This window comes from Narcine bancroftii, chromosome 3 (genome assembly GCF_036971445.1).
Source record: "Narcine bancroftii isolate sNarBan1 chromosome 3, sNarBan1.hap1, whole genome shotgun sequence".
Taxonomy (NCBI): Eukaryota; Metazoa; Chordata; class Chondrichthyes; order Torpediniformes; family Narcinidae; genus Narcine; species Narcine bancroftii.
The window spans coordinates 211,851,617-211,875,233 of NC_091471.1; the positions used below are offsets into that span (position 1 = coordinate 211,851,617).

Sequence of the window (23,617 nt, forward strand, 5' to 3'; positions counted from 1 at the left end):
GCCCACCTTCAGTTTTTATTCTGATGACTTTCTGTTCTTTGCTTTGAAGAAGGGCTCAGGTCTGAAACGTCAGCAATATATCTTTACCTCCTTTGGACGCTGTGAGTTCCTCCAGCATTTCTGTATGTTTTTCAAACTGTTATTTCTCCTACTCCAACTGATCTGCAACCAATCTGTATCCCTCCTTACCACTCCCATCATTGCACTGGTCCCAGTTTTTCTTGAATGTTAAAATTGATCCCGCATTCACCATTTCAGCTGGCAGCTTGTTCCACTCTCCCACTACCCTCTGTGTGAAGTTCCCCTCCAAAGGTCCCCCTATTTTTTTCCCTTTCACCCTTAACCCATGTCCTCTGGTTTGTATCTCACCTAACTTCAGAGAAAAAAGTTGCATTTACTCTATCTATACCCCTCATAATTTGTATACCTCTATAAAATCTCCCCTCACTCTTCTATGCTCCTGGGAATAAAATCTAAACCTGTATAACCTTTCCCTGTAACTCAGTTCCTCAAATCCTGGCTAAATCCTAGTAAATTTTCTCTACACTCTTTCAATCGAATTGATCTCTTTCCTGTAATTTGGTGAACAAATCTGCACACAATGCCCCAAATTTAGCCTCATTAATATTTTGTACAACTTTACCATAGTATCCAGACTCCTATACTCATTATAGGCCGTGTACCCCTTATCCAAAATGCATGGGACCAGAAATGTTTCAGATTTTTTCAAATTTTGGAACACCATTTAAAAAACACACTCATTCACTCAGACATAACAATACATACATTCACATAACAATACTAATATTTACATATGCACAAATAAATTTTAGTAGACATAGATTAAAAAATCTACACTCAATAACACACTACTAATGTCCACTATGTCCCATTCTGTGATTGGGATTTCTGAACTCTATTACGTATTACCCTATGGGACCACGGATGAGAAAAGTTTTGGATTTTGGATCATTTCAGGTATTTGGATAAGGGGGTACTCAACATTTACTTAGATTTATGAAGACCAGTGTGCCAAAATCTCTCCTGACAATGCTATCTATTTGTGATGCAACTTTCAGGGATTTATTTCTCTGTATTCCCATATCCTTCTGTTCCACTGAACTCCTCAGTGAACTACCATTTACCATGTATGCCCTACTTTGGTTTGTACTTCCAAAATGCAACACCTCACACTTGTCGGTATTAAATTCCATCTACCATTTTGAAGCCTTTTTTTCCATTTGGTCCAGATTCCACTGCAAACTTTGAAAGCCTTCCTTGCACCTACCATCCTTGTGTCACCTGCAAACTTGCTGATTTAATTTAACCACGTTGAAAAGCAAATTGCCGAGTGAAATCAAAAGTTGATTGCAACAAAATTTACACGTTTTCTCGATCCTCTGAAAAAAAAATGGCTGTACTTTTGGAGCTGCTGTAAATGCACTGCTGCCACTGGTGTGGACCCAGGAGATTAGAGAGCAGAAACACTGCACTGCTCAGCAGGGTCCTACTGATTGTCGTGATGTCTAAGGCTTCATACTGGCTTTAAATGGCCTGCTAAAGCAGCCCACGATCTTTTTTTAAATTTAAAATCCTGCAATCGTGGATTTGTGCCTGTGAATCATTTTTAATTTGTGTGCCTGTTTCCAGCTCTTCCTCATGTCCTCAAATATTTTCCTCAAAAAAAGAAAAATTATGACTAAATTGAGTGGAAAAGCAAATTGTGCAGAGGATGCGGAGAACCTGCAGGAAGATATCAATAGGTTAAAAGAGTGGGCACAAGATAGCAGCACCTGTGCTGGGCAGAGTATCACAACGGGTGGCAGACTCCAGGAGGAGCAATGGCACCAGAAACAGGAGAACCCCCCCTAATTTTGAGGAGAAGCATAGAAGTCCCTATAGGGTGGTGACCATGGCAGTGGACCAGCGAGGGCTCTGCAGCGGAAAGACCCATACCAGCTGCAGGCTACTGGCAATTTGCAGTATAAGAGCTCACACACGCTGCAGGCTGTGTGAACCAGGTATCAGATTCAGGATTCGAGAGGGCGCTGACGACAAGATGGGCCTCAAGCGCTAAAGACATCCTGATTGTATTGGAGGTTTGGATCTGAAGCTCCAATTGCCGATAGTTTGAACTGGAGTCTGTGCAATTGAAGAGGCTGAGGGAGTGCTGGAGGCAAATCCACGGACACTCAGTGTCACTAAAAGAACTTTCTTTTGCTTCTCTTTCTCCTATCGTTGGGGGCGCTGGGCCATGCTCACGGCAACTCTGTCTGCCTGACAGCAGACAAAAGGTGAAATATATCATGTATATTACATTTTTAATGTATTCTTATGTGACAATATAAGGAACCTTGAATATACATGACCTGGTAAGTGATGGAGCTACCATTTCATACACAATAGTACACAATTCCACAAAAATCACACTTCAAGAATATACAAGAGAAAAGCCAGGAAGCTGTTATATGTTTCTATAAAAGGAAGACTTTACAAAGACTTGTTAACCTGGACAAATTCTTCCATTTTCAGGAAAAGAGGTGCATTTTCCTCTTTAAAATTCATAAGTGTAACAAATTGGGCCAGATGGCCTACTCCCCATCCTTTGATCCTGCTCCACCATTCACGAATGATCTGGACATGGACTCAGCTCCACCTACCTGTCTTTTCCCCAATCATCCTCAATTCCCCATCAACCTCAATTCCCCTACTGCACCAAATGCTATCTGTGTCTTGTATCTATTTGATGAAGGAGCCTCAACTGCTCTTTTGGGCATAAAATTCCACAGGTTTCTACTCTCTGGGAAAAGCAGGCCCTCATCATCAACTTCTTCCTAAATAGATATCATTGCTTTAAGGTGATATGGGGAAGGTTAAAGGGTGTTTATGAGACTCTACAAACTCAGTCTCCCTTCTATATTCTAGATCCTGATGGATGGCCTCAAAACATTGACCACCCCTTTGCGGGTGCAGATGCTGTCTCAGCCACAGAGTCCCTCCAGCAATGCATCTTTTTCCTCCAGATTACAGCATCTGCAGTCTGTGCTGTCTCAATGTTCTGAAGAATCTCCTCTGTGCTCTCTCCAATCTAATGAAATACTTTCAATAGTGTGGCAAGCAGAACATCACACAATATTCCAGCTGTAGTCCAATAAATGTTTTACATGGCTCTACTAAGACAAAAAAAGTACCCACAAGAAAAAGGAGCAAGAGTTGTCCATCTGTCCATCTAGCCCGTCAAGCCTGCTCCACCAATTAATAAGATCACGATAATCTGGCTGTGGACCTACCTGCTTTTTTTTTTCCCCCCATAACCCTTAATTCCCACACTATGCAAAAACCTATGTCTTACCATCGGCCTCTACTGCTTCTTTGGCCAGAGAATTCCCCAGATTCTCTATGCTCTGTGAAAAGCAGTTTCTCTTCATTTCCATTCGCAATGTGCTCCCCCAAATCTTGAGGCTACTTCCCCTCACTTTGGTCTGACCTACCAGTGGAAATAACTTTCCTGCTATGACCTTATCTTATTTGATCCCTTTCATAATTTGATACAAGATTTCCTTTCAATCTTCTGAACTCCAATGAGTACAATGCCAGGTGGTTCAATCTTTCCTCATAGGCTAATCCCCTCTTCTCTGGAATCAACCTGGTGTACCCCCTCTGCACCATCTCCAAAACCAGGGATATTCTTTCTCAAACAAGTAGACCAGAACTGCATACAGCTCTCCAGGTACATCCTCATTAGTGACCTGAGAAAATGCAGCATAATTTCTATGTCTTAAAATTCAATTCCTCTTGCAATGAAGGCCAATATTCCATTTGCTTCTTGATTACCTACAATTGCCAACCAATCTTTAGCAATTCATGCACAGCAGAAAGCTCTCATTTCAATAAATTAAATAAAATTCCGATCTACTGGTTTTCCTTCCAAAGTGGATGACTGTGCATTTACCAACATTATTCACAGCCAGACCTCTGCCCACTCTTTTAACCTATTGGTATCTCCCTGCAGATTCTCCGCATCCTCTGCACAATTTGCTTTTCCACTCAATTTAGTCATAATTTTTCTTTATTGGAGGAAAACATTTGAGGACAGCTGGAAACAGGCACACAAATTAAAAATGATTCACAGGCACAAATCACTCATGGAAAAGCAGCCTTTCCTAATCTGTAGGAGCTGCACTTTACAACATCTGGTTCAGAAAAGTGCACCTCAAGTTAAAGAGGGATCTTTCAAACTCCCACCATTATACAGATCCAGTCAGGGCCTCAACACCCATCTCCTTCAACCTGCACATTTTGACCTGAGAGAAGAGGTTACTTAAATCATTTTCATCCCAAGTATTTTGCTCAAAATATTAGCATAAGATTTTACCCCCCCCCAAAAAAAATCACAGCAAATCAGACATTATTCAGTGACATGCATGTACAGTATAAACAGCACAAAAGGAAATAAGTCAATGAATGTGTTGTGGATTGCTGCAAAGCTACTTTAAGAATGAATAACAAAATTTAAACATCCTTAATTTACCATTTACACATTTTTCCTATCCCAACCAAATTGAAGGTTTCTTTAAAAATAGATTGGCAGTTCTCCCCTAACAGTTACTTGATCACAATTAATCGACATGCAAATTCAGTTCCTGGAAATTAATAGCCTTCAAAATAGAAATTTAACAAGGCATTTGTTTCTTAGAATACCTTTAAAATAAGCACATACTAAAAAAAATTTACATACATTACATCAGGCAAAAAGAAAAGCATGACGTGCACTTTTCTGAAACAATGTGGTAAGAGACTTTCCACAAACATTGACCTCCCTGCACTAGTTCCAATTATCCTCCTACTCTTGGCTGTAAGAATGGCCAAACCACACCCTCCAGGCAAACAGCCCATCAATTGACAACAGGCTCCATTGACATTTCTTGAACTTAAAGGACTATAATTGCACCCTAATATTAAATACTATTGGCTAATATTTTTCCAAGAAGCTCTATCTAATCAGATTTCTTTTTAAAAATGAACCACAAAATTATTTCATCTGCAATTCAATATCTGCAATGGTGTGAAAGAAATGGACTCATCACAGCTAATATTATTTGAACAACCACTGTAATATTTACTATACAGATGTCCTTGAGATTGCAATTTAGTCACTTGAAAATAGTAAATAGCTTTAGTGAGATTTTGCAATACTATTTTAATTTAATATCCAACTTCTCCAGATTTTATTTCTTTGTATAAAGAACACTCTAACCTCCTCTTTCAGGTTATCCTACATGACACGCCAGCCGAGGAATTGCGTTATGTATTGGCTGAACAGCAGGCAGTACATGAGACCAGGCAGGCCAATCAAAGCACATCTTCTCATTGGATACAAACTCGAGTCCATCTTGGCATTTCCTCCAATGACATCAATAAAGTTAATGAACGGATAATTGCCATCATAGCTCTGACAGCCTGCCTGTTGCATCCTTGTGCTGCAAAGCTATTCAAACATTTTGGATTAGATTTCAGTGTTGGAAACTAGTTATCCTGTAACACTGAATGCATTATTTTCAAAACAATCCATAAATTTTAGTATCATCCCTTAAAAAAGAAATTAAACTCCATGAGACAAAACCACTTACCAGGCGATGTGATAAATATTCTTTCCACTTAGATTCAGTCATTAGTCTCTTGTTTTTTTTTAAATTAAGCAAAAAATCTCTCCAACTACTGTACTTCAAAAGACTTCTGCACTTCATTAAAAAAAAATTTAAACATACAGCTTGGTGATGGGCCATTTCAGCCCTCGAGTCCATGCCGCCCAATTTACACCCAATTAACCTACCCCCAGTACATTTCAAATGGTGGGAGGAAACCTGAGCCCCAAGGAAAACCCATGTAGACACAAGGAGAACACACAAACTCCTTCCAGGCAATGCAGGATTCGAACCCCAATCGCTGGTGCTGGAAAGGCTTTGTGCTACAGAATTACACATTTTGGGATCGAACCATAAAACATTACAGCACAGAAAACAGGCTCTTTCACCCTTCTAGTCAATACTGAGCTATTATTCTGCCTAGTCCCATGAGGAGATGTCCCACAATGGGATGTCTTCCATTGTATTGTGGTTAATTTATCCAGGGTCAAAGGCACCTGTTTCAAGGATTTTTCCCCTGTTACCTTTTGTAAGATTTTATTTCAGAAAACCAGTGTCTGTGATTTATACTATTAAATCCAGTTCATTTATGCTGGCTCTCGATCCTGCTACCAGGGTAAGACAACTGGATTAAGTGCTGCAATGGCTCATTTCCACATTAGTTACCTCAAATCCAATGTGAACAAATAACAGAACTAAATAATTTTAATGCTATATTTTGTGATAGCTTGTTGAGGGTCACAATCTGCAAATACTTTCAGTAGTGTGGCAAGCAGAACTGCACACAATATTCCAGCTGTAGTCCAATAAATGTTTTACATGGCTCTACTAAGACAAAAAAAAAACCCCACAAGGAAAAGGAGCAAGAGTTGTCATCTATCCATCTAGCCTGTCAAGCCTGCTCCACCAATTAATAAGATCACGATGATCTGGCTGTGGACCTACCTTTTATCAGAGGTGATAAAATCTCTGCTGAGAGTAGAGAACAAAAAAAAATTGCTGGATCCAAGTGTTTAGACTCCCTAGCTTACCACTGTCAAGATCTTTCTTCACCAGAAACTAACAACAGGTGGGGCACGACACATCCTGAACTAGGTAGGAACCTCCAGAAATGTAAACAGTGTGTCCAGGTTCTGACTAAATAATTACAACCTTTGTTCTAACCTTTCCTGTACAAATCTGAAATGAACAGCTACACAGTGATCAGATCATTCCCACAACAGCAGGGTGCAAAACCTTGCCCCTACCATTCAGAATGTTTAAACACACCAAGAATGAGTGAAATGTTACTAGGGTAAAGAGACAATAAATAATGTGCAATTGTAGCGACGGCTACACTGCTCCCGCAATAACACATGCAATCAAAAGGGTTGAGCTCAGTGAGCAGACTAGTTTATTGCAGGCTGCTGGGCTGCACTTATTCTCCCACCCTGGACCTGGCTGAGAACTGCATTGGAGGGAGCTGACGTCACCCGGGTGTCACATGGTCCCCAAGCGCGGGTTTCTGAGCCCTGAGCTGGAAGGAAGGGAAACCCCCGACGGCGTCATTTTGGCCAGCTGCCCTGCCGCGTGGCTTACAAGCAGGGTCGGTTCGCCTGCCTTGTGGTGAGCCGCCACACAGGACCCCTCCCCCCCACCCCCCAGAACCAGCACCAATGTCCTTTTTTGTTGGGCGGCCTCGCTTCTTGGGCTGGGCAACGATCACGGGCTCGGTGGGATCCAGGTGCACTGGCTTCAGCCTGTCCATGGTAAACAGCTCATGCCTGCTACCCAAATTCAGCATGAATGTCGAGCCGGAACGCGGTATAACCCTGAACGGCCCCTCGTACGATCGCTGCAGAGGTGCCGTGGTCGGGCCCCGCCGAACGAAAACGAACTCCGAGGAAAACAGCTTGCCAGGAACTTGAGACAGGCGGGTGCCATGCCTGGGCAGCGGTGGGGGTTCGAAGGAGTCCAAGCAAGCCCTGAGGTGAGGAAGTAGTTCGTGTGGCATCCACTGGGTATTGTGAGGTGCATTGACAAACTCACCAGGTAGTGCCAGCAGCGCACCATAGACCAGCTCAGCTGATGACCCTGCAGATCTTCCTTGGGAGTGGAGTGGATGCCCAGGAGCACCCAAGGCAGTTCATCTGTCCAGTCGGAACCGGTGAGGCGGGCCATGACGCCGACTTAAGGTGGCGGTGCAGACGTTCGACCAGTCCATTGGCCTGCGGGTGGTAGGCCGAGGTGCAGTGTAGCTGTATCCCCAACCTGTTGGTGAGCTGTGCCCATAGTGCAGATGTGAACTGGGCGCCCCGATTGCTGATGAGGTGAGCCAGGATGCCGAACTGGGAGACCCAACCATGCAACAGTGCTCGGGAGCAGGAGTCGGTGGAGGCATCTGACATCGGGATTGCCTCTGGCCAGCAAGTGGTGTGGTACACCACCGTAAACAGGTAATGGTTGCCCTGGGAAATGACTAAGGGCCCGACGATGTCCACGTAAATGTGGCTGAACCATTCCCGGATGTGCTCAAACTCCTGTACGGGTGCCCTGGTGTGCCTGTGCACCTTGGATATCTGACAATGGGTGCATGTTCTGGCCCAGCCAGCAATCTGCTTCCGCAGCCCATGCCATACGAATCGTTTTGCCACCATCTGGACCGTGGACCTGATGGATGAATGTAAAAGGTCGTGGATGTGACGGAAGACCTGCCTGCGCCACTGCTGCGGAACCACTGGCCGCGTGGGGTACCCAAGGAGATATCACACAGGATGGTGCCTTCGCCGCTCGGAGTCAGGAGGTCTCAGAACCGCAGGCTGGTGATGGCAGTCTTGAAGGCCCTCGTCTCCTCATTAGCTTCCTGGTCCCGGGCAAGCTGGTCAAAGTCAAGGCTGGGCGTCAGTGTGCAGATGGCCGGTCACGAGAGTGCATTGGCAACCACGTTGTCCTTCCCCGCCTTGTGCCGAATGTCGGTGATAAACTCCGACATGAAGGAGAGGTGATGTTGCTGGCGGGCCGACCAGGGATCCTTTGCCATCACGAGCGCCTGGGTGAGGGGTTTGTGGTCGGTGAAAATGGTAAAAGTCCTCCCCTCCAAAATAAGCATCAATGTCGCACCGCCAGGTACATGCCCAGTAACTCGCGGTCGAAGGCACTGTTCCGGTGGGCAGAGCAGGCAGCTGAAGAATGCCAGCGGCTTCCAATGCCCATTCACCTGCTGCTCCACGACGGCACTGACGGCTGTGGCAGAGGGATCAACAGAGAGTGCCATATGCAGGTCAGTGTGTGGGTGGGCAAGCATGGTGGTCTTCGCGAGGGCATCCTTGGTGGCCTTGAATGCAGTGCAGGCTTCTAGGTTCCAAGGGAGCATCTTGTGCTTGGCTGCGATGAGGGCAAACAGCAGATGCATGATGCGCGTAGCTCCCGGGATGAAGCGGTTGTAAAAGTTCACCATACCAACGAACTCCTGCAGCCCCTTGAGGCTATTCGGGCGTGGGAACTCCCTGATAGCTGAAACCTGCGCAGCAGCGGGCATGGTTCCTTCGGCCATGATGGTATGACCCAGGAACTGCATGGACTCTTTCCTGAACTGGCACTTGGCCAGGCTGATGGTAAGGCCGAAGTCGGCCAGCTGAGAGAAAAGGGCACATAGGTGGGCCTTGTGTTGCGCCCGCTCCTAGCTGGCGACAAGGATGTCGTCCAAATAAATAAAGACGAAATCCAAGTCCCTGCCCACAGAGTCCATGAGGTGCTGGAAGGTCTGAGTGGCATTCTTGAGCCCGAATGGCATACGCAGGAATTCGAACAGGCCAAAGGGGGTAATAATGACATACCTCACCAGGGTATGTCCTCAGTGTGCACCGGAATCTGGTGATATCCACGTACCAGGTCAACCTTCGAGAAGACCCTCGGGCCGTGCAGGTTGGCCGTAAAGTCCTGGATGTGAGGGATGGGGTAACGGTCAGGAACGGTTGCCTCGTTGAGCCGTCGATAGTCTATGCAGGGACACCAGCTGCCGGAGGTTTTCGGGACCAGGTTGAGTGGCAATGCCCATGGACTGTCGGACCGCCGAATGATCCCCAGCTCCAACAGGTGCGAAAAATCCTCCTTCGCTACCTGGAGCTTGTCAGGCAGGAGCCGGTGTGCCTTGGCATGAACCAGTGGGCCCTGGGTGGGGATGTGGTGGAACACCCTGTGCACGGCAAGGCAGCGGAGAACTGTAGCTTGAGGAGTGTCAAGAACTCATCCAGGATCTGCTGGAACTCGTCTCTGGGCATACTGATCATGGCCATCTGCGGTTGCTCCAAGCGGGAGGCATCAAGGCAAACGACCTGGAAGATACAGGCATCCACCAGGCGCCTACCTCGAATGTCCACCAGAAGCCCGTGTGCGAGGAAGAAGTCTGCACCCAGGATAGCAGTCGAGAGGGACGAGATAGTGAACCTCCACGCGAAATTCCGTGGGCCGATCTGGAAGTGGACTGTCTTGTCTTCATATGTCTGGATTGCCATTGCGTTGGCCACACGGAAGGGAGGTCTATGAGGTCGGTTCCTGGATTCGATGGCTGTGGCTGGAATGACACTGATCTGGGTTCCAGTGTCAACGAGGAACCGCCGGCCACTGACTGAGTCCCACAGGTAGAGAAAGCTGTGTCCTTGGCCAGCCGCCGAAGCCATTAACAGTGACCAGCCTGGCCGTTTCCCTGGAACGAACAGGGCTGATGACACTTCCAAGCCTTGGCTCCCCAGCACTGGTGGTAGAAGCAGAGGCCTGAAGCAGATGCTGTGGCCTTGGTTATGCTCTTGGTGGCCCCTGCAGGGACCGGGTACTCCACCACAGCGCTAGGGGTGGGCTTGGCATGGTCGTGCCCATGCCTTGTGACCTGCTGGGCCACTGAGGCTTCCAAGAATCATGTAAGCCATAGCTCTTGGGCCTTCTGGGTGACCTTCCTCAGGTCAGTGAAGCTCTCCTGAACCAGCAGCGGGCGGATGTCCCTGGACATATGTTCAAGGAAGATGCACTCGAAAAGTGGGCAGTTGGTGTGCTCACCCATGAGCGCGAGCATGTCGTCCATCAGTTCCATTGGGGACCTGTCCCCTAGGGCGCTGAGGTGCAGCACCCGAGCAGCCCGCTGTTGTCTGGATAGTCCGAGGGACCCGGTAAGCACTCGTTTGATGGTCTCGTACTTGTCCTCGGCATGTGGGTGGGTGCAGCACGCGTCTGGCGGTGGCCTGGTCCAGGGCAGCGACCACATGGTAGAATTTGGTCATGTCGGATGAAATCTGGTGGAGGTGAAATTGGGCCTCCGTGAGACCAAACCAGATCTTCGGCTCCTGAACCCAGAATTCGGGCAGCTTTACAGCTATAGCGCTGATCCCAGGCTCGCTCATGATGGGTTCAAAGACATTTGAACCAGTCGGGGTCACCAATTGTAGCGGCAGCTACACTGCTCCTGCAATAACACACACAACCAGACAGGTTGAGCTCAGTGAGCAGACTAGTTTATGGCAGGGTGCTGGGCTGTTTACTGTGACAGGGCCTCAAGCACTAGAGGTTTTCAACACATTTATTTTTGCTGAGGCAGATCAGAGCAAATTCATCAAGGTTATGAAGATGTTTGGTGAACACTGCTCACCAAAGATGCAGGGAGAGAGCTTTGATACTTTTTTTAAAAAAACAGATTTAAAATTAAAAGCATTTTGCAAACTTAAAAGCAATTTTGGACTGCTGCAAGATTCAATGATCTGTGATCAAATTGTGTTCAAGATTAATGATAAGAAAGTGAGAGAGAGTTTGCTGTGAGGGACAGAGCTTACCTTAGCTGGAGCTGTGAAGATATGGTGATAGTGTAAAAGCCAGTGAAAATGTGTTTGGACACACACACAAACAAAATATGAGATACAGGAACCAACAAAAAGATGGAGAGACATTCAATTGTAAACAACGTGGCACTAAACATGCACCAAAGTAATACCCAGCTCATGAAAAAGTCTGTAATAAGTGAAGATGGCAGAATCGCTATGCAAAGCAATGTTCTTGCAAAGGGAAACAAAACAGAAGTAAAAGTGAACACACTTTACACACTATAGAAGAAGCTGCTCTCAGTGATACACGTTTCATGGGCATGGTGGTGCAGGAAGTGAACAGTGTCGTGCAGGATAAATGGACTGTGTCATTGCATACAAATGGAACAAATATTCCTTTCAAGCTGGACACAGGGGCAAAGGTCCATTTGATCTCTGAGTGCAACAGCAGGGCAATGAAGATAAAACCATACATCCATGCAAATCCTGCACTGCTCAAAGGCTACAATGGACAGAGCATTGACATGAAAGGTACATTTAAACTCAAAGTGAAAGTTAAAGGTAAAGAGCACCACGTCATGTTTGCAGCAGTCCCAGATGGGCATTATTCACTGCTTGGTGACAAAGCATGTGAAAACTTCAACCTAATCAAGAGGGTGTATCTCACTAACAGTGACCATGAACAGAACAGCATAGAGGAAATACTGGATCAATTTTTTGACATTTTCAACATATTTGGAGTTCCTCCATTCACCTATAGGATACAGTTAAAGGAGGTCGCTGATCTTTGTTACATTTGTGTTGAACTTTAAATTGAAATAATACTGTAATAAGTCATGATTCATTAAAAATCTCAAGGAAAGGGGATGTAGTAATTGAATGTTGCCACCAGGAGGAGCTGGAGACCAAGTGTGCAGCATCCGGGGAATGCTGCTGAGTAGATTCAAGATGGATGCCTCCACATGAGGTCTGGCATGTGTATGTTCTGTACTTATTGTGGTTTGCTTGATTAATAAATCTAGTGTTTTTATTGTAACAAAAGAAACATCACAAATAGTTAGACAAATCTGGCCATAGCTATAACACTGGACAACAATGTTTTTCCAAAAGATTTGCTTCCTGAAAAAACAATTGGGAATTATGATAGACAACTTCAAGCTGAACACAAAGATAATCTCAGATTTGCTATCTTGTGAAGAAAGTTAGAGAAATATTAAATTAACTTTTATTGAATTTAGCATGTTTAATCGCATAATGATGGGGACACATTGCGTTACTTCAACTGACCTAAAAATGTTTATCCACTGAATTTGTTTGTACTCAGCATCTGATGCCCCTCATGTCAGTGTCCAACAGTAGTCGACCAGCATTGATGGATTCCAGTTGCCCTGATACTGCTTTTCCATGGTCACAATGTCCTGGTTAAACCTTTCACCAAGTTCGTCACTGACTGCACCCAGATCAGCAGGGACAACATCGAAGTGTGAATGCAGAGAATGAATTTTCAATGTCGTCTTGCACTTCCTGGTTTTGTACGCTTCAGGTAGACTTAAAATGTGACAGGAAATCACAAAAATAGGTTGCATTCAAAAAACGGTACATGATAGGAAATTTAAGATGATTTTCGTGATCAGCAGCCAAAAATTCATAAAATACACCCAAAAGAGTTCAGGAAGCGGAATCTTTGTTCTCCAGAAGTCTACAATATACAGAAGTGTTGGAGGACCCCAATAGGTCATGCAGTATCCATGGAAAACAAAAGGCAGTCAGGATTTCAGGCCAGAGCCCTTCTTCATGTGTGCTGAAGATCAGGTAGACACCCAAATAAAGTGGGGGGGGGGGGGGGCAAAGAGGAAAGAGCACAGACTAGCAGGGATTTTGGTTCCTTGAAATCCCAGCCCCTTCCCGTCCTCTGTCAGAGTGCATCCTTCTTTGCCCTCTGCCTCCTTCTCCTCATCACCTCTCAGACAGTGGCAGATTAACTACCACCTGGTCCCCTAGGCTGACCTTATTCTCTGCTCCACCCTTCGTTGAATAGAATGAAGTCACGTTTTTTGTTAAATAACTTATATTGTTGTACTCTGTATAATGTACTACATGTATAAACAAGAAATTTAATTGTAACAACAACTCTTTCCAGAATTACTTTCGGGTAACCTCGTTCTGCCTGGTACTGTCGAGTAATCAAGTCTGGTCTTCACTTGAAAACAGTTTGCAGTTAAAACAAAGTGCCTTACCTGTGCTTGGAGAATAACTTCTGATTTTCTCGCCATTTGTAAGGAAGTGGTAAAACATGGACTTACTAAAGTAATGTTTCTGTTTATGACATATTTTATAGATTTCACAATACTGGCATTCATGTTCCAACAGGCTTCGCTCCCTGACTTTAACCAGTATACGCGCATGTTAACACCAACTCGTGATGTTATAACGTCGTCATGGTAAACGCAATCTCACGGCTGCAGAACAAAGTCCTAAAAGCATAACTTCTAAATTTTTATATGTTTTGGAGCATGTTAGAAAACAAAATAGCATTTGTAATATTTATAATTTTCCAGATAAGAAAAAAAAAGCAAAAGTACTGAAATATCACCCAAAACACTCATCTGTCCACTCAATCAAACCATTTTTTTATTGCTCTCGGGCTCCCCTGCCTTCCAGGCCCCTACCTTGGCTTAAACCTACTCAGTCTAGTAGTTAATCCGCCACCACTCTCAGCCCCTTCTCCCTCCCACTGATTTTCACCTGCTTGCCTTTGTATGCATTCCTGAAGAAAGGCTCAAGCCCAAAATCTCAACTGCCCATTACTTTCCAGGGATACTGTTGACCTGCCAAGTTCCTCCAGCATTTTTATGGACTGCACATTTTTAAGCATCACTTTTCTGATTTTGGACCCTTGATCAGAAAATTGTGAAGATATTGGAAATATTCGCAGAAGCCAATTCACATTCGCCCCCCCCCAAAAAAATTTGCCATCTACAATTAGAAGTCCCATATCAAGAGATGCAAGAATAAATGTTGTAAAGACTGCTATTGAAATAAACCTCTCCAACTTAAATCCCACCAAACAGTTGAAATCTCTTCCGTCCAGCACCATAGCTTACAATTCATTGTCGCTCGCCATTGTCCATCCTGATCGACATCACAACCTTCTGATTAGCTCAGTGGTCAAAAGTAAGGCCGGTAAACTCCCAATAAATGGAAATGAAGGAGCAGGCCAGAGAGCAAAGGAATGTTTAAGATGAATTGTAACCCTAGTTTTCAATCATTTTGCTCCAGTCTCCAAATTCCCATTTTACTCAATCTATTTTATGTGTCTCACAGGTGATCAGAATATGCAGATTCTAAACTTCACTTCACATATATGAATCATTGTAAATTTTAGGGAATGTAGATAAGCTGTCCTCAAACCATCAATGAACAACAATATGAAATACCATTTATTTTAACCATACAGAATGATGGAAGTCCCTTCTTGCCCATGAAACCCATGCAAATCAAATTGTCTACCAACCCTGTACATTTGAGGGTGGGAGAAAACCAGATCACCCAGAGAAAACTCACGCAGGTCACAGGAAGAATGTGCAATCTCCTTACAGACAACACCATCTTTTTAATTAGTTCAGGATAATTCCTAGATTTTCTCATTGCATAAAGAACGGGTATTCTATAGCTTAACACAACTAAATTTCTTCTAGAAGTGCCGCACCTTTGTACCAACATTCCTTGCTATAATCTACCAGCGACTGAATGAAGACTGCAGGTGGAATTACATCCATAATTCTGGTTATTGTCCAAGTGACTACAGTTGTAGCTAAATGGCTTGTGTATAACCCTTTATCAGGCTGCCATTAATCTGCTAAGTAAATAAATGAACAAAATTAGTTTGAGGAAGGTAGCGTATCTAACCAGATTTACAACGTTTGAGTTGAATGTTACCAAGAATATTTCTCATCAATTATAGTTTGGAGATGCAGTTCCAAGGATTTATGAGAATAGACATTACATTGTCAATCTGGAGGTTTCTAGTAGATGTTCTCATCAGAGATGGAAACTTTACTGGGGGTGCACAAAATCAATTCCTGTTCCTCATGGCATTCATATCAATCTGCTGCCATTCTTTCAGTAAAGATCAGATATCTGGCAAAATATGTGCCAGTCATATTAGATCACAGCATTTATACAACTCTCACTAAGTAGCAAAAATATCTCAAGGCATCTTATAAGATCACACTCCAAATCAATGAGCAAATAAAGATTTGAGGGTAAATGACAAAGTTTAGTGAAATTAAACATGCTATAAGGGACTTCTTGAGGAAATTGGAGACAGATTTAGAGAGGGAATTCTAAAACGCAGTGTGCTGGCAACTAAACAAAGGTGTAATTAAATGTCAGTGCAAATTAATTCATACAGAAATCTGGGATGGGACATTACATAGGTAAGACAAATGGGGCATCAAATCCTGCAATCTTCTCTTGGTGACTCTTGAAAATTCAAAGCATTCTCACTATCAGAAAAAGATGGCAATAGTGATAAGTCCAGCATTGACCAACTTGTGATCTGACATGTGAATACATCATTTTGCAAAAAAAAAACACACATTTGAACCCATGTTTTCCCAAAGGCCGTCACCACAGTGGGTGTTGTTTCTGACATTTTTTGGGGAAAATTTTATTTAATTATTTGTATATTTAAAAAATGAATAAAACATTAATCAGATATCCATAGCCAATGACACAAAAAACTTTTATATTTTTTCTCCCCAACCCCCCACTCACCCAAAAGAAAGAAAAGAAAGAGACACCTACCATTTAATATACAATAATACTAACATATACAATCATTCATTACTTTTAACTTTCTGATCAAGAGGAGTGGATAAGATAGAAGAGGTGGACGGAAAATTATTCATAAAATCCATATGTGGTTTCCAAATACTATAAAGGTTTTCAACTCAATTTCTTAAACAATACGTAATTTTTTCCAAAGGTCTACAATTTCACATCTCATTCTACCATCTAGTTAATAACACTTCTCCATCATCTTTCCATGATATCGCTAAACACTTCTTTGCAGTTGGCTATTGCAATACTTAAAACATTTTTCTGGATATTTATCCAATTTCAATTTTATATCCTTTTCATAGATATCCCCAAGTAAAAATATCCTTGGATCCTTTTATATCTTTATCTTCATAATTTGTCCTAATAATAAACTCAGTTCATTCCAAAACCTTTCCACTTTTTCACAAGACCACAATGAATGCAAAACAAAAAACCCTATTTCTTTCACACATCAAAAATACTTATTGGAATAATCGTCCAACTTTCCATCTCCACTCCTCCCACATCTAAAATAGTAACTAAATATTTCACAATGCAATTATTAAATGTAGATATATTAAAGAGAAAAAAAAGAAAGGAAGCAAAGAAAAGGACAGAAACCCTCCTCCCCCCCTCCCCCTCCTCAAGGTGTACGTTATTAACAGTGCTCCTTTACACCCCTGATTTGTAGGAGATGTGATCAAAAATCACACCCACTCACTAGATTCCACGGAGACCAGGCTCATACTCCCACCTAACTCCCCCAAAATATCATACTATCTCTTATGCCTCAAATCTACTCAAATTTACAATAATCAATTCATTTTTTTTAAAACACAGATCTATCTGGTAAAAACTGCCCTCGCCAATATTCTCTCTCCTCCTAAACTTATATCATTTCATTATACATCCCCAACTGCAATCTTTCCACTTCCTTTCTCATTTTCTCAGGCAACGAATCCGCTAACACTTTTGCTTCATTGGGTTCCATAAAAAAATCTTTTTTTCCCCTCAGGAACCTTTAATACTGCTGGGTACCTTAAAACAGAAGTGTAACCTTTTTTCCAGAGCACATTTTCAACAGCATTGAATTCTTAGCTTTTTTTCATCAAATCACAACTTGTATCAGGGTAAAAGAAAATCTTATTAACATTATAAATCAATGGCGATTGTCTCTCCTTCGCTTGCTTCTCAGCCAGCTCCAAGATCTTCTCCCTCACTTCCAAATGAATCAGGGTAAAAGAAAATCTTATTAACATTATAAATCAATGGCGATTGTCTCTCCTTCGCTTGCTTCTCAACCAGCTCCAAGATCTTCTCCCTCACTTCCAAATGAATCAACTTGACCAGAATTGAATGTGATTTCTGATCTGTCTGTGGCTTGGGTCGTAATGCTCAATGAGCTCTTTCAATCTCAATATCTCCTTGAAATTCAGTTACCCCCAAAGTTTGCGGAATCAACGTTGTAGAAATCTCTTCATGTCTTGTCCTTCGTCACCTTCCTTAAATCCAACAATTTTTATATTATTTCTTCTACTAAAATGTTCTAACATATCCATGTTGCAGCCGCCTCAGCTTGAATCTTCTTCATTTGCTTTTTAACATGATGAATTTCAAATTCATTACCTTTAACTTTTGCTTCCATCACTTCAAATTTTTGTTTCATTTGAGACCGCATTCTCTCCACCTTCTTCATAGAACCCTTATTTTCAATTACACCCTCATGACATTTTTTAACTTCCATTGTTAACTGTTACAAAGTTTACTGGAAAGAATCCATATACTTCTTCATTTCAGTTGTAGATATACAAGACTCCTTTATTTTCTCCTATTTTTTGGCCAAAACTCTGTATTCAACATATACTTCTTCTTCCTGCTCCTCCTCTTGATCACTGGAGCCAGAGGTTCATTGATCTTTTAAAAATTGCCTCCACAGTGTCACTTCTTCATCCGTGGCAGACGGCCATTGTCTGGGGAGACCTTGTACAGCGATGTCCAAGGTCTCCCCAGCTCCAGGCTTATCACCACGGGCACCTCCCCTCCATAGAGCTCCAGGATCCTTCGTCAAGGTAGGCCTCCCCCTTTCTTTATCAGCTTCTTTTTCTAGTTCAAGTCTTGAAAAGTAACAGTCAATTTGTCTTTCTTAGGTGGCATTGTATATTGTTCTATAGGGCTTCCGATAGCTTCCTCTTCTATTTTTCTTGGAAAGAGTAGAGAATTCAAGTCTAGCCCCACGTCATCAGTTGGCAAGCCCTTGTTTCTGACTCTTGTGGGCCGAACTGTCGAGATGGATTATGGTGCAAAAGCCATTTTTTCATCATTAACCAGGATGCCAGAAGAACAAGATGCTATTATCCAATAATTCCTATTTTAATTACAATGGATGGGATCTACTGCAGGTGGGAAAAACCATCTACTATTGAAGAAAATTCATCATGCACTTGTGCAGGAGTGCTCACCAAAAGAACATCTAGCTTCATGGAGGTTTTCATCACATCAGCCTTTCTGCTGTAAGGAGAGGTGGGGATGATCACCCAGACAACCTCTAAACTCAGCAGAATCAGTGTTTTAAGGGTAATCTTTTGTAACTCTGCACAACATTACTGGTGACATTACTCTGGAATGTGAACTCTCTGCTTCCAGGTCTACTGTAGAGTTGTCAGAGTAAATTGTTCAATCAATTCTCTCTATTTTTAACTATTTTGCACATCATACCCTTACTTTCTCAGAAGTCACCAATAGCACCAGTGAAATCTTACTTTATTGAAGTGTCTAGAATTGTAGACATTGAAGACGGTGGCCAAAAACTGCAGCAGGATCTTGGCCAGTTGGATAGGTGAGCAGAGGAATGGTTGATGAAATTTAATACAGAGAAATGTGATGTGTTACATTTTGGGAGGTCTAACATTGGTGGGACCTACACAGTGAATGGTGGAGATCACAGGAGTGTTGTAGAACAGAGGGATCCAGGAGTATATGTACATAGTACCTTGAAAGTAGGACCACAGATAGATAGGGTGGTCAAAAAGGCTTTCAGCATGTTGGCCTTCACCCTGAGGAGAGTGGTTAGAAGGTCATGTTGCAGTTGGACAAGATATGGTGATGCCCCATTTGGAGTATTGTGTTCAACTTTGTTCAGCATTGCCAAACTGGAGGGGGTGCAGAGCAGATTTACAGGATATTGTTTGGACTTGGGGGCCTGAACTTTAGGGAGAGGTTGGCAGGCTAGGCTATTCCTTGGACCACAAGAGGATGAGGGGTGATCTCACAGAGTGGACAAAATCACGAGGAACAGATTGGGTGAACAAGGAAAGTCTAGTGTTCACAGCAGGAGAATCAGTAACCAGAGGACATAGGCTTAAAGTTGAAGGGGTGGGGGGGGGGGGGAGAGATTTAACAGGAACTTGAAGGATAACCTTTTGTACACAGAGGGTGGTGGGTGTAGGAATGGACTAGTAGAGGAGGTATTTGAGGAAAGTACAATTGCAAAATGTTTAGAAAATAACATTGGACAACAATTTTTTTTCCAAAACATTTGCAACTTCAAGCTGAACACAAAGATAATTTCAGATTTGCTGTTTCATGTGGAAGGGTAGAGAAACATTACTTGCTAAATTCAATAAAATTGCATAATGATATTGACACATTGTGTTAGTTCAACTTACCTAAAATTGTTTGGCCACTGATTTTCATTTGTACTCAGCATCTGATGCCTCTCTTGTCAGTGTCCAACATCAATAATCGGCCACCATTGATGGTTTCCAGTTGCTCTGCTACTGCTTTTCCATGGTTGCAATGTCCTGGTGAAACTTTTCACCATGTTTGTCATTGACTGCACCAAGATCAGCAGGGAAGGAGTCCATGGGCAAATGCAGAAAATTAATTTTCAATGACAAGTTGCACTTCATGGTTTTGTCTGCCTGAAGTAGACTTAAAATCTGACAAGAAATCACAAAAATCATTGTATCTAAAAAAAAAGCACGAGATAGGAATATCACTCCGTGAAGTGATTTTCGTGATCAGTAGTCCAAAATCTACAAAATACACCCAAAAATGTTCAGGAGGCAAAATCTTCGATACCCAGTGGAATTGGACAGATATGTGCACAAGATGGGATAAGAGGAATATAGGCCAAATGCAGGCAGGTGGGACATTTTGATTGGAATGAGCAAGTTGCACCCGTTTTCACTGTATGACTCTGTTACTCTTTGTCAAAGAACAAGGGGAGATTTGATGGAAGTATGCAAAATTATGAGGAATACAAATAGGTTAAATGGAATCAGGCTTTTTCCATGAAGGTTGGGTGGGACAAGATCTGGAGGTCATGGGCAAAAGGTGAAATGTTTGATGGGAACATTGGAGGTGGGGGGGGGGGGGAATGAACTGCCAGCAGAACTAGTGGATGCTCTATCGATTTCAACATTTAAGAGAAATGAATATAGGTCAATGAAATAGGTTAAATGGAATCAGGCTTTTTCCATGAAGGTTGGGTGGGACAAGATCCAGAGGTCATGGGCAAAAGGTGAAATGTTTGATGGGAACATTGGAGGGGGGGGGGGGAAGCGAACTGTCAGCAGAACTGGTGGATGCTCTATCGGTTTCAACATTTAAGAGAAATGAGTATAGGTCAATGAATGGGAGGGATGTGGCAGGCTATGGTTTATGGGATTAGGTGTTGTTATAGTTTGGCTTGCCTCGATGGGCCAAAGGACTGGTTTCCGTGCTGGTGCGTTCAATGATTCTGTTCTATGGATCCATCCTAAAGTTCCTTGCTTCACTGGTAATGATTCATTCAACATTCAGTTTTCATTGAAGTTCTGGGAGAAAGCAACACTGCTGCTGACCTCTGGGTTGTTTCCAAGTTCGCAAAACATCTTGTTCTTTATTGCACCACCTTGGGAAAAAAAACCCAATTTACACTTCCCTTTTGGTGAGCAGCATGGAGTTGTTCTGTGCAGTACAAATGATTGCCTTTCATCCCAAGCCATCTCCATCTGCTCACTCCTCAGACACTGGAAGTTCCATTCGTTTTCAATGCAACTCTTCATTTCAGATTCTCCTCAGTCGGAAAACTCCAAGTGCCATTCAAGCACTGGTTTGGAAAAGTTTGCAACTTATGGACTTCTCATGGAGTGAACCCTCCAGCACTCAAGCCATGTAACTGTTGTAGATTTATGCTGCTGCATCAGTCGATTTAGGTTATTGCCCAAATAAATGTAATTTTTAAATTTCAATTTTTTTTAAATGTACACAAACAGCTACTTCGGCCCACCCAATTTACACCCCTGTCACCTGCACCCCCCCCCCCCCCCAGGTACGTTTTGAACGGTGGGAGGACACCGGAGCCCGCGGGGGAAACCCGCGCAGACACAGGAGAGAACGCACCTTATGGACAGCGCGGGACTCGAACCCCGGTCCCGACCGCGGGCGCTGCAAAGGCTCGGCGCTCTCCGCTACGCTATTTTTTGTTAAAGTTTTCTGAAATTATGATGTGATCCTCTGACAAATACCAAAATGGAGAAATTGTGTGGTAATTGACGATTATAAAAATCCAAATATTGCACTTCACATAATGTAGTCATTTGACAAATGGTCAAGATTCACCGTTAAAAATACACGCAATTCTTATTTTGCAAAATAGAAAGGTATCCTAATGCACAAAGAACAGATAAAAGCAGCTCATGCCCCCCCCCCCCCCTCTCATTATCTATCACAGGCATGAGATCCATCCCTCTTTGCCAGGGTGGAATTGTCCACATCACCTCCTCCAGCGGGTTGCTCTCAGGAGAAACTCTTTCTCAGAGGCGAGCCTTGAACCAGCCCAATCAATGCTGAAACAGTCCAGAAAGATCCGCACTGCTGCAAATTCAAAACGCGATGACATTTATTTGTCCGCCCTCCAGACAAAAGCTTCGTGGCTCCTGACACGTGTGATTGATGAAGGGCAGATCTGAGTGACCATCGATCCTGTCGCGGGCCACAGTGACAGGAGTGGGTGCAGTCGGGTCTCTGGCCAGGTGATCCCCCCCACCCCCCCCCCCCCATCCCCTTCCTCCCTCTCCCCCGGGTCATTGCAGCCGACACAATGAGCACCCCTGAGACTGAATCGAGACCCCCCCCCCCACACAAACAATGCATCATATCCAATCCCACCCTGCCCCCGCTTTGTTCAGCGGCTCCGTTATCCTTGCGTCCGGATGAGCAGTTCGTTTCTTCTCTCTTGGACAACTGACAAGAGTCGTGCGGCTGAACAATAAGCTGTAATGGAAAATGAGCCCCGATGCAGGGCGGACCACCTCCGGCACAGTCCGCTGCCCAATGGGTCGGACTTTTGATTGCCCCTGATGCCCAGCGAGGTTTTCTTTGAAACCCCCCCATAAAACCCCACTTCGGTAGCAGCGAGAAGCCAAAAATCACTGATACAAAAATCACGCGCCAATGAAAGAGCATCAACAATTCTGAACATTTCGTAATCAGGATCTAGGACAAATATGCAGAGCTTTGCATCCGAGTTGAGAAAGTTCAGCGGCGCCGTGGCTGTCCCACCCCCCCAACTGACTTGCCTTTACATGGACTCCCCACCATCCTCGCCGCTTCCCTTGAATGTCAGCACAGAACATGTTTGAATGTGTCAGTTAACGGCGAGGAATCCGGCTCAGCTCCAAGGTGTGCAGCGCTCCCAGCCCGTGGGGAGTGAGGATCTCGCTGGAGCCTACCTTGAATGCACGCTTCCATGTCCAGCTTCGTCCTTTGCTCCATGACGGCCAGAGGTCCACCGTTGCGCGTGGCGAGGGATCGGCCCGCTGTGCTCGCAGCTCCTTGTCTTTGCTCCCTCGCCTTGCGCCCGCCAGCTGTCAAGATTAAGGAATGAGTGGCACGCGGCGTCCTCCAATCGGGTCGGCTCCCTCATCCCACGCCACCAATGGGACGGGCGCGAAGATGAAGGCGGCCGACGTGACAATGCGGAAAGGAGGGGATTGATCCGTGGCCGAAATCTCTCCGCCCAATCAGAGTGGAGGAGTGCGCGGTTTGTCCATTGATTGATGTGACCAGGATCGAATCGGAATGGGAGTAAGAAAGCTACTTGTCCAATCATGTTGGGACCTGGAGGGAATGTTGCAAGATCAGATAGATTTTTGTGTTGTGAACCACAATTTCAAGAATGGAGAGTGGGATTTTAGGTTTGTCAAAGTCCATGAACCAGAAAATGGCAAGTTCAAATAGTTCCTACTGTGTAGTAACTCTTAAATCTCTCTAATATTTTAAAACTGACCAGCAAGGAAGACCACATATCCTGTCAAATTCATACAGGCTCCGTGTTGGAGCAAACTAGCTGATCCAACTGAGTTTCTCCAGCAATTT

At 43.8% G+C, this 23,617-nt stretch overlaps 1 protein-coding gene across 3 annotated transcripts in view; it reads right to left on the reverse strand.

Annotated features, from left to right (window-relative positions):
* Positions 1 to 23,227, reverse strand: part of afap1 (actin filament associated protein 1) — a 324,257-nt gene extending 301,030 nt beyond the window's left edge. For 2 of the 3 annotated variants that reach the window (XM_069926526.1, XM_069926524.1), the window contains exon 1: positions 13,669 to 13,806. In XM_069926526.1, the coding sequence (XP_069782627.1) occupies positions 13,669 to 13,726 (58 nt within the window). In that variant the 5' untranslated portion in view covers positions 13,727 to 13,806. Of the gene's footprint in view, positions 1 to 13,668; positions 13,807 to 22,971 lie in introns of those variants that run through there. The other variant, XM_069926525.1, reaches the window with a different exon arrangement.
* Between the last annotated feature and the right edge of the window lie 390 nt (positions 23,228 to 23,617).